The sequence below is a fragment of the Tamandua tetradactyla genome, chromosome 8 (genome assembly GCF_023851605.1).
Source record: "Tamandua tetradactyla isolate mTamTet1 chromosome 8, mTamTet1.pri, whole genome shotgun sequence".
Lineage (NCBI taxonomy): Eukaryota > Metazoa > Chordata > Mammalia > Pilosa > Myrmecophagidae > Tamandua > Tamandua tetradactyla.
The window spans coordinates 77,841,011-77,853,897 of NC_135334.1; the positions used below are offsets into that span (position 1 = coordinate 77,841,011).

The 12,887-nt window shown below is 38.4% G+C and overlaps 1 protein-coding gene and 1 pseudogene across 1 annotated transcript; both read right to left on the reverse strand.

The window, feature by feature from the left end:
• Nucleotides 1–1,967: 1,967 nt before the first annotated feature.
• Nucleotides 1,968–3,299, reverse strand: LOC143643556 (hemoglobin subunit epsilon-like; annotated as a pseudogene).
• A 4,779-nt stretch (nt 3,300–8,078) lies between these two features.
• Nucleotides 8,079–9,581, reverse strand: LOC143643557 (hemoglobin subunit epsilon). Its single transcript, XM_077112170.1, has 3 exons — nt 9,439–9,581; nt 9,096–9,318; nt 8,079–8,304 (listed from the first exon to the last, which is right to left on the reverse strand). The coding sequence occupies exons 1-3, from the start codon at nt 9,528–9,530 to the stop codon at nt 8,176–8,178; spliced, it is 444 nt and encodes a 147-aa protein (XP_076968285.1). The 5' UTR covers nt 9,531–9,581; the 3' UTR covers nt 8,079–8,175.
• Between the last annotated feature and the right edge of the window lie 3,306 nt (nt 9,582–12,887).

Sequence of the window (12,887 nt, forward strand, 5' to 3'; positions counted from 1 at the left end):
TGAGGGGCTTTTTTCTAGTCTGCTGAGGGAATGGGGAATAGAATTTTAAAACAAGGGTAATAATTGGAGGTCCACTTGAGAGGATTCTCTTTTAAGATTAGAGATTAGTGGAATGAAGAAAAAAAATAAAATTGGCAACTCTGAACAGTCAGAATTCCCACTTGTATTCAGTTGCCTGGCCTCTCATTACCCTAACACTATCCTCAGCAGAGTGTGTGTTCATTGCAATCCTCCAGACTGAGGGACATCTACAACTCAGCATGTCTTTGAATGGCTTCTTCATCTTTTCCACAAACCAGTGAAAATGTCGTTTTCTCCTAACTCTGCTCTATCTCAATCACTTCCCAACACTAATTGATTCTTTCTTGCTCATACCTGTTCCATCCTTCCTGTTGTTTTTTTCTTCTGTGGTCACTACTTTCCCTTTGGTCTATATCCTTATCACATCAATGCTATATCCTCATCACAGTCTTCTAACATGTTTCCTATCATTCTTCATATATTAATACAACAAATGTGTGTGTAGCCCACACATGACATTCATTGTTTTTGACACTGTAAATATTGGGGGAATAGAATAGAAAACTTCTTTAATCTCAAGTTGTTCATATTCTAGTGGGCAGAGGACATGAACACACATAATTAAATAAATTAATAAGAGACTTTCATATGACATTATATGATAGTAGGAAAATGCAAATGACAATATGGAAGAAGTGACTACAGAAAATTAATATGAGCATAGATGTCTTAAAGAAGGTTATATTTGAAGTGGGACCTTAATCAGAAATTTGGAGAAAATAGTTTCTGGGAAAAGTAATGACAAGTATAAAACTCTGAAGCTGAGGGGAAAAAAGAAGAAAGGATAAAAAAAACTTAATATTATACAGAAATAAATTACAAAGCCAAGAATGGGAGATAGGAAGTCAGGAGAGATGAACTCAGAAAAGGAGTGGGTATTTATTCCAAATTCTTTGGAAGGAAGGGGAGATTATAAACTAGAGATCATCATGATTTCTAATTTACTTGACACACACACAGAGTAATCTCATCTTCTCTATCCATTACATCACAGTCTTGCCTATAAATATATATTAATTCCCAGTCATACAATAACTCCCATTTATCTGACTTTCCCTACAAGTCTATGCATTTTATTCCCACTTATTTTGCATCTGGCAGTCCCATAGAGCCCTGCCCTTCTAATCTACTGCACTATATCTTTTGTTTTCCCTGGCAATACTCCAGAGCATGTAGTGCTTTATTGCCTTGTTGCCTTTTCTTATAAAAATCTCCACCTCATGCAAAAAAGTGAATGGAAATATACACTTATACACATGCCCCAATTTAAATTCTTTGTGGTGTGGTGATTTGAAGGATATATACCCCAGAAAACATGATCTTAAATGTAATCCATTTCTGTGTGTGTGAACCCATTGTAAGTAGGACCTTCTAATGAGGTTACTTCAATTAAAAAGCTGTGTTCCACCTCAATCAGGCTGGGTCTTAATCCAATTACAGGTGTCCTTTATAATTGGAGTGAAATTGAAAAAAATAGAGAGAAAGAGGATGCATATCAATGAAACCTGAAAGAGGAGGGAGAGACCAGAAGATACTGCCATATGCCTTGCCGTTTGATTGAGGAGCCAAGGATCAATGACTCCCAACCCCAGAATGCTAGTCCTTATGGAGAAAGCATTGCCTTGGTGGTGCCTTGATTTGGACTTTCTTTTAGTCTCAAATTTGCAAGCTAATAAATTCCCATTGTCTAAGACAACCCACTTTAGGGTATTTGCTTGAGCATCTCAGATAACTAAAACAACAGGGTTCATTTACTTGAAATTACAAAAAAGAAATACAAGTGAAGTTGATCATATCTGATTTCTTATCAAGACATCTTTATTATTTTTGTTATTATTTGAAAAGTAAAGCTTCTTGCTGAAGGCTGTACACTAGTCTCAGGAGACTCAGTGGTACTTGTGAGCCAGGGCATTGGCCACTCCATTCACTATCTTCTGCCAGGCAGCCTGAACTTAGGGGGTGAAATCATTCCCAAAATGGTCTGCCAAGACAATCACTAGCACATTTCCCAGGAGCTGTGGAATGGAAACAGAATCCACATACATTCAGAGAGCAGAGGGCTCCAGCCTGGCCTCCAGCCATCTGGCCACGCAACTGCCATGCAAACCCAAGCCTGTCCTTCACCCAAAGCCTGGGGTCTTGCTTTGTCCTGAAACACAATGAAATCACTGTACTTCCTGAATGGTTCTTAGCCACGATTTCACTTTTTCTGCCTTCTAACTACAATCGTTCTCACATTTTGTGGATGAGCAAAAAATGAAAAGCAAAAACACACACCTTTCTATATCCATTCCAGTTTACATTTTCCAGTTGTATCTCTCCATCAGAGATATTTTGTCCCACTCCTAGAGTATAGGATATAAGTTTGAAATGGAATGTTAGCAGCATTTTGTACAAATGTCCAGTCAATAAAGGCGTAGCATTGACAATATATGTCTGATACCCTCCTTCCTTTCTTATACCGAGTTAAAATGTGCCTGTGCAGTATAAGTTCCCCTTGACCCTTCTTTTTCCACTTCTGGAAAGGGAGAAAAAAAGTAGGAAAGTCAAAGCTCCTTCCACAGAGCTACAATTTTCCTCATTTCTGAACTCTGTTCAGACAAGTACTTCTAGACTCCTGGAAGCATATCTTCAGACATAATACTTGGTCTTAGTTCACCTCTCTGGAGTTGCTTTACTTGCAGCCCCAAGTTCTCCAATATTTCACACCCATTGTTGCCTTGTTTGGGCTCAGATTAGGACTCAGCTGTCAAAGTTGCCTCAAGGCTAAATTGAAAGGAACAAGAACAGATCCTGACTTACCCTGAAGTTCTCAAGATCCATGTGCAACTTACCACAGTACAGCTCACTCAGATGGGCAAAGGTGCTCTTGAGGTCATCTAGATGTTTCAGGCCCTCACTAAAGGAGGTCAGCACCTTCTTGTCATGGGCCTGACCTTGGGGTTTCCCATAATGGCAGATGCAGAGGACAAATTGCCAAAGCTGGCAAAAAACCTCTGGGTCCAGGGATTGACGACCAGGAATCTATGGGATGATCCAGAGTAGATGGACATTCAGATCTTGTTACAAAACCCAAGAAATAGCTTGTATTCTTTCTCTATCCCTTACCTGCCCCCCAGATTATACCAACCCAGGGTTTCTCTTCCAGCTTCCTCCATATTCACCTTCTCCCACAGGGTAGTGACAGCAGCCTTCTCCTCTGCAGTAAAATGCACCATGGTGTCTGGTGTTGGAAACTGCTGGTGACCACAGATGAGTCAGAAGCAGGTTTGCATTGCTACTGGAAGCCTTGGCCTGTTATCTTCATCTCTGTCCCCTGGTCTTTTGCTACACTTGATGTCATAGGCTGTTGGTCAAAGCCAGGTTGTGACCCTCACTGGGTGGGGGTTTAAGAAGCGAAGGATTAAGATGGACATTTGCATCTGTGATAGTGACTGCAGGGACACTCCAAGAGGACTGTCATGCTCAATGTTTTATCTTCAGTTCTACCTTTTTTTCACACTTATTCTTTCCTTTAACTACTCTTCTTCTCCTCCTACTATAGAATATTATAGAACTTCTTTATCAACCTTTCTCTTATTCTTGTCACTAGCCCCAAAGATGCCTATAAATTAAAGCCAAAGCATGACCAAGAACCTGGAAAGTTTAGGTACTGTTGAGTTTGTTAAAGCATGGGTACATGAGCTCTGATAGAATCTCATTGTTAGAAGTGACTTCCAAAGGAGGAGTGCTACACTAATCTTTGAATAAACTGTAGCTCAGATTGAGCCCTGATGGCTTTAGCTCACAATAGCCAAGGAGAAATTATTCCCATACAGCATCAGTTTGAGTATAGGAATAAGGTAATATTGGATAATATATAGGGTGGAACACTTACCTCAGAATCTACATACCTTTAGTAGTGTGAAAAAAAGCATACTTCCTTGCATGAGCAAAAGTGTTTACCTTCATGTTTGTGTATGTGTATATTTATCAGATAGCATGCATTTTCTCCACATGTGGGTGTGCTGACTGGTGGCCATGGGTTTTGGCATGGTGTAGCTTTCCTGAGCTTATTGAAGACAGTGGCGGAAGGTTTTTAGCAGGAACTGTGGGAGGAGTTTTTCCTGATAAATGCTTGTTCCGCTTTAAATCAGTCTTAATCCTAGACAATGGCACTTCTTTTGTTTCAGCTTGTATACTGGTAAAACACCTCTGAAGGGTCAGGGGCTCTTCTCATTAGCTAATATAATATCACCCACTGACATAGCTGGGACATCACTGTACTTATCTCCATTTTGGCGCAGCATTTTGACAGTTCACACTTCTCACACGGCATGTAGAGTTAATACTCCCTCTCCCCTCACCTCCTGGAAGTTACGGCCAATCTCAGATCTTGCACAGAAGTTTTGGAAAACTGGCCTGTTTAACTTCCCCTGAGGCCACCCTTACTGATCATCTAAAAAGGCAGAAAAATGGTGCCAGCCCATGCAAAAAAAAAAAAAATGCAGAAAAAAATTTGCCTGTTCATCTGACTATAGATAGAGGATCTCTATCTTCAAATTATTTTACCCCCTAATATTTAAGGTTGCCTAAAATTATAACATTGTAGGTAAATCTTCTCAGTGTTCATGAACTTATATGAGCCTATGCCTCTTGGTTAATGGAAACAGCCTAAAGGCAAGGAGAAGATTTGTCAAAATCTCAGTACTATATCCCAGGAGTAGCTTTGGTAATTTGTGATCTCTCTCAGCTTAAGGGTTTGACAGAGAACTTTATTAGTATGGAATTATTATAGTGTTCAGAGTCTAAGAGAAGCCCATATTGCAGTCTCTAGAAATAAAAGACTATGAAATAGTATATAGACAGATCTTTGACCACATCTAATAATTCTACTGGATTCAGTATGTCGAACCTGTTCTTACAGTTTAGCTCAAAAGCTGATATTCATGCCTCTGAGGGTTTTAACAAGGAATGAGTCTTAATCACAATTCCTTACATTTGGGGACTTCTATGATTCCTCATTTTTGTAAATGATTGCCCTATATGAACAGAAACCCAGTCAGTGATCCAACAATCATATGCAATTATTGTTTTGCCCTTATTCTTCTGATGTAACCTCTTTCAAACACTTGTTTAGTCTTCCTTGTCCACAGCGGTTCCTCCCTTTCATTTCTCCCACATCACTACTTCTAACATTGCTTAAAATCTCACCTATGAACCTGATTATTCACAATAGCCATTCAATAGTCAATGTTTTTAAAACATTCAATCAAAATATTTTTATTGAGCAACCAACATGTCACATACTTTTCTAAATACTGGGCATTTACGATAAATAAGTCAGAGAAGGAACCTGCTTTCATTGAACTTATATACTAAGGAGGGGGTGATAAAGAAAGTGAATAAATGAATCAACAAAATAACTTCAGATATTATTATTTGTTATCAAGAAAATTAATATTAGGTCTTGCTGTGACTGGAAACAGATATAACAGAAATGGTCTCACTAAGTAGGTAATATTTGAACTTGGGCCTGAACAACAAGAAGGAAACTGTCGTGGGAAGATAACTAACTGGGAAAGAAAGTTTATGGAACTTGGAATAGCAAATGCAATGCTCCAATGCAGGAAAAACCAAACCCTGTATTATTAAGAAATATATAATGGGATACTGAGTTTGATATGTAAGCAGTAAAGGGAGATAGAAGATGAATCATAGGTTAAGCACTTAGAATTTGTATTCAGTGGTAGAGAGTAGGAAGCCATTACAAAATTTTAATCCTGCTATTGACATAATCTCTAATCCATTTATGCTCTCAGCAAGATTAATATTCCAAAAATAACTTGCTCATCACAACACTATTTTTCTCAAGTGGCTTTTATTGCCTATTGATAAGAATTAGTTATCCGCGAATATATGAAACATCTTGAGTCATCCAGGCCTCTCTGTGGGTGAGTGTTTGTGCATATGTGGGTTAGTACATTAAATATGGATTTGTTTTCAATGAAAGTATAATTGAACTGGCAATATCTTGATCTAGATCATTATCCCTAAGAAATAAATAGTGTATCTTCTCACCACTCCATCATCACCCAGCATAGTTCTGGAGCTTAGGAAAGCCAGATCAATAGTTGAGGAGCAAGAATGAGGAAAAGATTGATTGATTAAAATTTCCTTGTTACTTTCATTTGTTGACTGGGTGAAAACATTTGGTGCTATAAGTGGCCCTTATTTACTCTGTTTAGAGGCCTGATAGGAGATTACATGGCTCAGAGTGACTGGTGCTACTTATATTTTGCAGCTATAATAAACAGTAGGCTTTCCTCCCTATTGTAGAGATATGAGGCACAAATTTGAAAGTAATTCAAAAATTACTAGATAAATTCTAATCAATATCTGGGGCAATAAAATGTCTAATAGATAAGTTTGTAATGATCTGGCACTCTGACTTGAAATATGTGAATGTCTCAAGCCTTCATATAAAGGGTTGATTCAAAGCCTGAAGGTCAAGATATCCTGAGCACCCCAGCAATAACTCCTTCAAGAGTGATTCATTTAATGTCACTTCAATATGAGGAACCTTCAGGATTCCTGTGTCAAATGCATGGCTCCCTCCTGTTATATTCACCAATGCTGGGAGCTTTCCATCATCAACAACCACTCCTTTCCTTCTCATCCTTTCCAGCCAATCAGTTCCCACATCATGTTCATTATGCCTTTGCCCATTCTTCACATTTTTCAGACCTCACTGTTTCCTATGGTTTAGGCTGTTCCTCTGGATTGTTACTCCATGCGTGATTTCTGCAACTTCAAATCCATGTTTCATGGCTTAGGCTGTTCCCCTGGATTGTTACTCCATGCCTAATTTCTTCAAATCCATTTTGCATGATAAACCAGGTTAATTTACCCACAAATCCTATTTATCATCTTAAGAACATTTATTGTTTGCTATTGTCAATAGCATAGTAATACCTTACATTTATATATTCAAGGCTCTGCATTATCTAGTCTTTCCTAATTCTCCACCTTGTCTCATTCTCCATTCTACTTCCAGGGAACCAGTATCATGCCTTCTCTACTGGTATTAGACTCTGAGCCTTTGTTAGTATCTTGCATCTTATGTGGAGTCATCACCATCTTCCCACCATCCTTAAGAAAAGTTCACATTTTTGTCTTAACTCTGACTTTGTTTTAGTGCCTATACATTCTGTCAGAGTGTACACACAATGATCTCATGTTTCTCAGCCTTGACTCCCAATGATTGAGTCAAACCAATCAGGAAAGAGCAGCCTGTTATTGTTTCAAGGAACTTTTCCTGGAAAGTTACTAACCATCCACCAACTCAATCTCTTATCTTCAATCCAAACTTACAAGCATTTTGACAAGCTAGCTGTTTAAAAATATACACTAGGGCAGGCCATGGTGGCTCAGCAGGCAGAGTTCTTGCCTGCCATGCCAGAGAGCTGGGTTCGAGATATATATATATATATATATACACACACACACACACATATATATACACACACACACACACACACGTATATATACACACACGCACATATATATAAATATGTACACACACACATTAGAGCAAGGTGAAATAGTAGCCCTAGTCTAGACCTTGAATCCCTACAAAGCTTATTTATTTATTATGTATTTGTTTATTTATTTATCACAAATCTGCTTTCTTCTTTCTCAACACCACTGACTACCTCCTTTATTCCTCTAAAGTAAGTTTTTGACACACTGAATCACAAGTTGCTATCCACTTTACTGAAGCCTTTTCCATACCTTAAAAAGCTTCTTCCCTATCTTGTGTATGCCTCCTTGACTCTCCAGAATTCTCCCATTAACCTTTACCTTAGGTGAGAACCTAAAATCTCCACAAAAGAGCTCTTTCTTTCTTCCTACATCTCTTCTCACCCCTCAGCCAATGAACCCTCCCTCCTTTAAAACAAGAGCAAAAGATGAAGAAACTAAAATATCAATTACTAATTACTGAATAAAATGCACTTTATTAAACAGAAGTTGTGTTCCCAAAGCCAAGTCCTAATTCACATGTGAAGAAGGAAGACTTGGGACACAGGAGCACTGATGAGGTGGACAGAAGGCTCAGTGGTACTTGTGTGCCAGAGCAGTGGCGACACCAGCCACCAACTTCTGCCAAGCTGCCTGCATTTCAGGAGTGAATTCCTTGCCAAAATGAGAAGCCAGAACAATCACCATCACGTTGCCCAGGAGCTGTTGGGGAAAAGATAAGCAACACAAGCATGTTGAACAGAAATGTCCAAAAAGAATCTCCAGAAAAAATGGCTGAACACCTATACTGCCTGCCCGTTCCTCATTTCAGACTGCTCTAAGGGTTGTGCTTATCCGATATGTTCAAATCAACTTATAACCATAAGTTTATTTCGTTTTTATGTGCTGTCCATTCAAATTTTGCCTATGTATATTTCCACTCTCTCTATTTCACCATTTCATTCACCTCCTTCACTCATTTACCAATTGCCTCACTTCTGTAATCATAGGATTTCAGTGCTGCAAGGTTTATTAGGGAAAGTTACAGTCTCCAACTAAAGCAGGAACGAGTCTCTACTTGGACACAATACTGACAGGGAACTTAATATATTTTAAGAAATTTGCTCTATTTTTCTTCGAGAAAATCTGTCTCAAATTTTTCCTCAAATCAATCTTCAGTACTCAGACAAAATATGTCTTTTTCCTTCTTTGATATAGGCCTTCATCTACAAATAGCCAAATTCTTTTTCTCTTTTTGTTATTCTCTAACACTGTCCAGGATAAACATATCTATTATTGGCAAGAGGTTCTAAAAAGTTTTAAGCAAAATCAGGCTGGTAGTAGGCCTGTGCTTGTTCCATTTCTGAAGCTAGTTGGTGTTGGTTATGCCAACAGAGGTCTGCTCTCCTAGCACTGAACTTGACCCAATATTTCAGAATAATCAAAGATGTAGCTTCCGTTGTTGCTTGAAAGCAAAAAGCAAAAATGAGCACATGAGCATCTCCTGGACTTACCCGGAAGTTCTCAGGATCCACATGCAGCTTATCACAGTGCAGCTCACTCAGATGGGCAAAGGCATTCTTGAGGTCATCCATGTGCTTAATTGCATCTCCAAAGGAAGTCAGCACCTTCTTGCCATGGGCCTTGACCTTGGGGTTGCCCATGATTGCAGAGGCAGAAGACAGGTTACCAAAGTTGTCAAAAAACCTCTGGGTCCAGGGATAGACAACTAGAAGCCTGTGAGATGAGACCATAGCAAATGGAAAATCAGAAACACAGAAATCTTGAGGCTATTTCTTGTCAATTTTCCAGGCTTGCATTCACCTTCTTTCCCCTGTATTGAGACCCAGTGCCTACCTTCCCAGGGCCTCGCCTCCAGCCTCTTCCACATTCACCTTGCCCCACAGGCTAGCCACAGCAGCCTTCTCTTCAGCAGAAAAATGCACCATGATGTAGGATCTGAGAGCTTGTTGGTGATCACAGACGTGTCAGAAGCAAGTCTGTGCTGCTTCTACAAGGTGTGGCCTTTTATTCTTGAATGTGGACCTCTGGCCTATTGTTCCTTTCATTCTTTGCAGTCATTGGTCAGGGGTGAACCGTGTCCCTCAGGGGTGGAGCTAGGAAGCAGAGGGTCATCGGTGAAGGATGTATACTGACTGTGATAAGGTATGCTGGCTCCTGAGATACCCTTTCCTTGTGGGTTACTCTTTCACCTTCCACAAATTTTTCATTCATTCCATTTTATCACTCTTTTCTCTGCCCATGCTATATTACAGGATGACATCTGTGTCTCTAATTCCACTTCTCTATGTAAGAGCCTTAGAGAGGAGCTAAAGTCAAGACTGGAAAAGAGTTCTTGTCAAAACAAATGTGGTGCTTAGGTTAAGGATGTTGTTGGTGGCAAGTACAGTGTCAAGAAAAAAAATTGCACCTGATCACACAAAATCTCAGCCAATTCTATCTTTCTTTAGGTGTGGATAATAAGGAGGTCATCTGGATTTTAGTCTTCCCAGGAAGACAAGATCCATGCAAGATATCCATGATATTTACAATGAGACTCAGGCATTAAGCCCATATTACAATACAGGGATGATTCTCTAGACAATAAGTGGATCAAGATTATATCCTGTGTTTCCAGGGAATCCTCTTTTTCTCTCTAATATCAGGGGAATTGGCTACTTTGTGGGGGCAGGGGGAGGATTGCCTAGACCCCCTTGCTTTTATGTCCTACCTAGACTGCTTCTCACCAGTGAGAGAATTGAGGAAATGGAATTTTTTGAAAAAATCAGTATTTATGATTAAAGTGTAGAGCAGGTGAATTGGTATGTTAATCTGGTCGGGACTTTCACTGGTTTCATGTTTGCTGTAACTGTAGGTGCCAGAGACATCATATTCCTGTCATTTTTTGTTGTTGTTAGGCTTTCCTAAGGAATTCTTAAATAGAATCTCTACCTTTCACATCTTGAACCTGTAATCCATTGTTACTACACTGGAGTCCTATTGATGTGATAAGGAGGAAGGGAGGAAAATCATTCTATGATCTTATTATTAAATCTGTGACCTTCACAAATACTTCTTCGCTTCTTAATATACCCTTAGGTGAGACAGGAAGTCTCAAAAGAGCTGGAGTTGGTTAAATCCTCTTCTCCCTTGATGGAATAAGGCTATGGTGAAGTAATTTCTTCTGGAAAGCATGCCTTTGTTATGGAGAATGCTCTGGGTTTATATCAAAATGATTACTTTTCCCCTCCTCCTGCTAGAGTGGGGACCTTTAATAGCTCTTCACCATGAAAAACTGATGAGGTTCTTGGTGTTTTCTCTTCCACCAAGACTGTAGCTCACAGGAGATTCTCATTTTCAAGTTAGTCCATATTCGGCCTGCAACAATTCATTAAAATTATAATATAAGTATTCTTACCAGTTCATTGCTCCAGCAATTCCTGCTCCAAGTAAGCACATCTCAGCTGAGTCTGCCTAGCTGCTCTTGTCTCTCTAGATTTTGCCTCACAACCTCAAATCTCTGATGGTTCAAGAAAGTCTGTTGGATTTGTTTGTTCAGGTTTTTTTTTTTCTTGGTGTAAGGATGTGAGTGACAACTTGCACGCTCTTTATGTGATTCTACAATACTAGTAGAAGTCTCCATCTGTTTTGATTACTTTCCCCGAATTAGTATTACTCCATGTGTCAGGGCAAAAGCAAATGAAAGGAAAAAAAAGTTAAAACCCACAGAACTCTATACACAAAGAGTAAAGCTTAATGTAAACCATGGGCTTTAGTAATTAATAATATATTGATATTGGTTCCTCAATTGTAACAAATATACCATATTAAGGCAAGTTGCTGACGATAGGTGAAATCATAGGTGTGAAGCATTGTGAAAATATAAAAACTCTCTGTGCTTTCTGTACAATTTTTTTGTAAATCTAAAACTGCTCTGAAGATAAAGTTTATAAAATTATATTGCAATTATATTCTGTAATTATAAGTTCTCTTTTTGTACTTTTGAAATGCAATCATTTATTCTTTGAAATATCATGACTATCTCTTTCTTGAACAAAAGACCAAGATTTAGAGAAATAAGTGACATGACTATCCAAGATAGATCAGAAAGATTAAATGATAAGAAACATTAAATAGTAAGAATGTTCATCTATTACCTGTATTATAAAAATAAATAAAATCCATACCTTATATATGTTAAAGTAGTTGAATGAAAAGGACTTTAAAAAATACCCCTGAATTTGAGAAAGAATAATCCCTGCCTCTGGTATTATGTAGCACTTACATTTTTATAAATTCTGTGGAGGATTTTAAGATATGTAAGATATTTCTTTTCAAAAGGGTAAAATCAAGTATTTCCAAGTCTTGCTAGTTCATTTATACATGTATAGTGATGCCAAGGGTAAAATGTTGTTCTGTCTTTAGGGGCTATTAGTGTGGAAAATTATATCAATCAGTTTATGGGTAGGTAAAGTAGACCCACGACCTTATGTTTTTCAAATAATGGTCTGAGAAAAATTACTTCAATCGTTATTCTTTCCCACAATTGAGTTATTTGATGTCCAACTAGTAGGAGAATTAGGAACAAAGTTTGTAAACCACTGAGGGGAAAAGAAAAGTTGTAAAGAATTCATGATTAGCAAACCTATAAATTACTCTTTTTCTGTCTGTCTGAATTAAATTCTCATAGTTTAAATAGACCAGATCAGACATAATGTTTCTATTAGGTTTTGCATTAGCCTGGAATGACCTGAGTTTCATGAGAAGCAAGACATTCTGGTGGCTGAAGCCTATAGACATTTTCTCCTCTGACTGCAAAAATAAGAGACCATAACCAGCAATCAGATAACACTGCTCTTTCCACACACTATACCTCTGCCTCTGCCTCTGCCTCATCTATTACAGTGGTTGTCGGTGAGGTAAAGCCAGAGGGAGAACTTGTTCTCAGAATGACTTCTCTCCATTGGCAGCTTAGAGCACGGACATTGGTGTGATTGACCTCTGAAACAACTGTGCCTGAAGCATAGCCAGAGAAATGTGTACCTATTTATTAACCAGGACACATCTGGAAAGAGGAAATGGGAAACCATAAGCAGCCAGGTATTCTACTCTTCTCCATGATGGACCTTGAGGGTTAGTTAAAGCTTGAATCTGACAAATTAAAAAAAAAGTCATAAATTTCCCATTTTCCTCTGAAATATAGTTTTACTTTTTTGGTTTCTTTGACTTTTTTTTTTACCTTGAATATAAGGTTGCTTTTGTTTATTTTCATGATTAAAATTCTAGGGATAATGTTGTCTAATGTA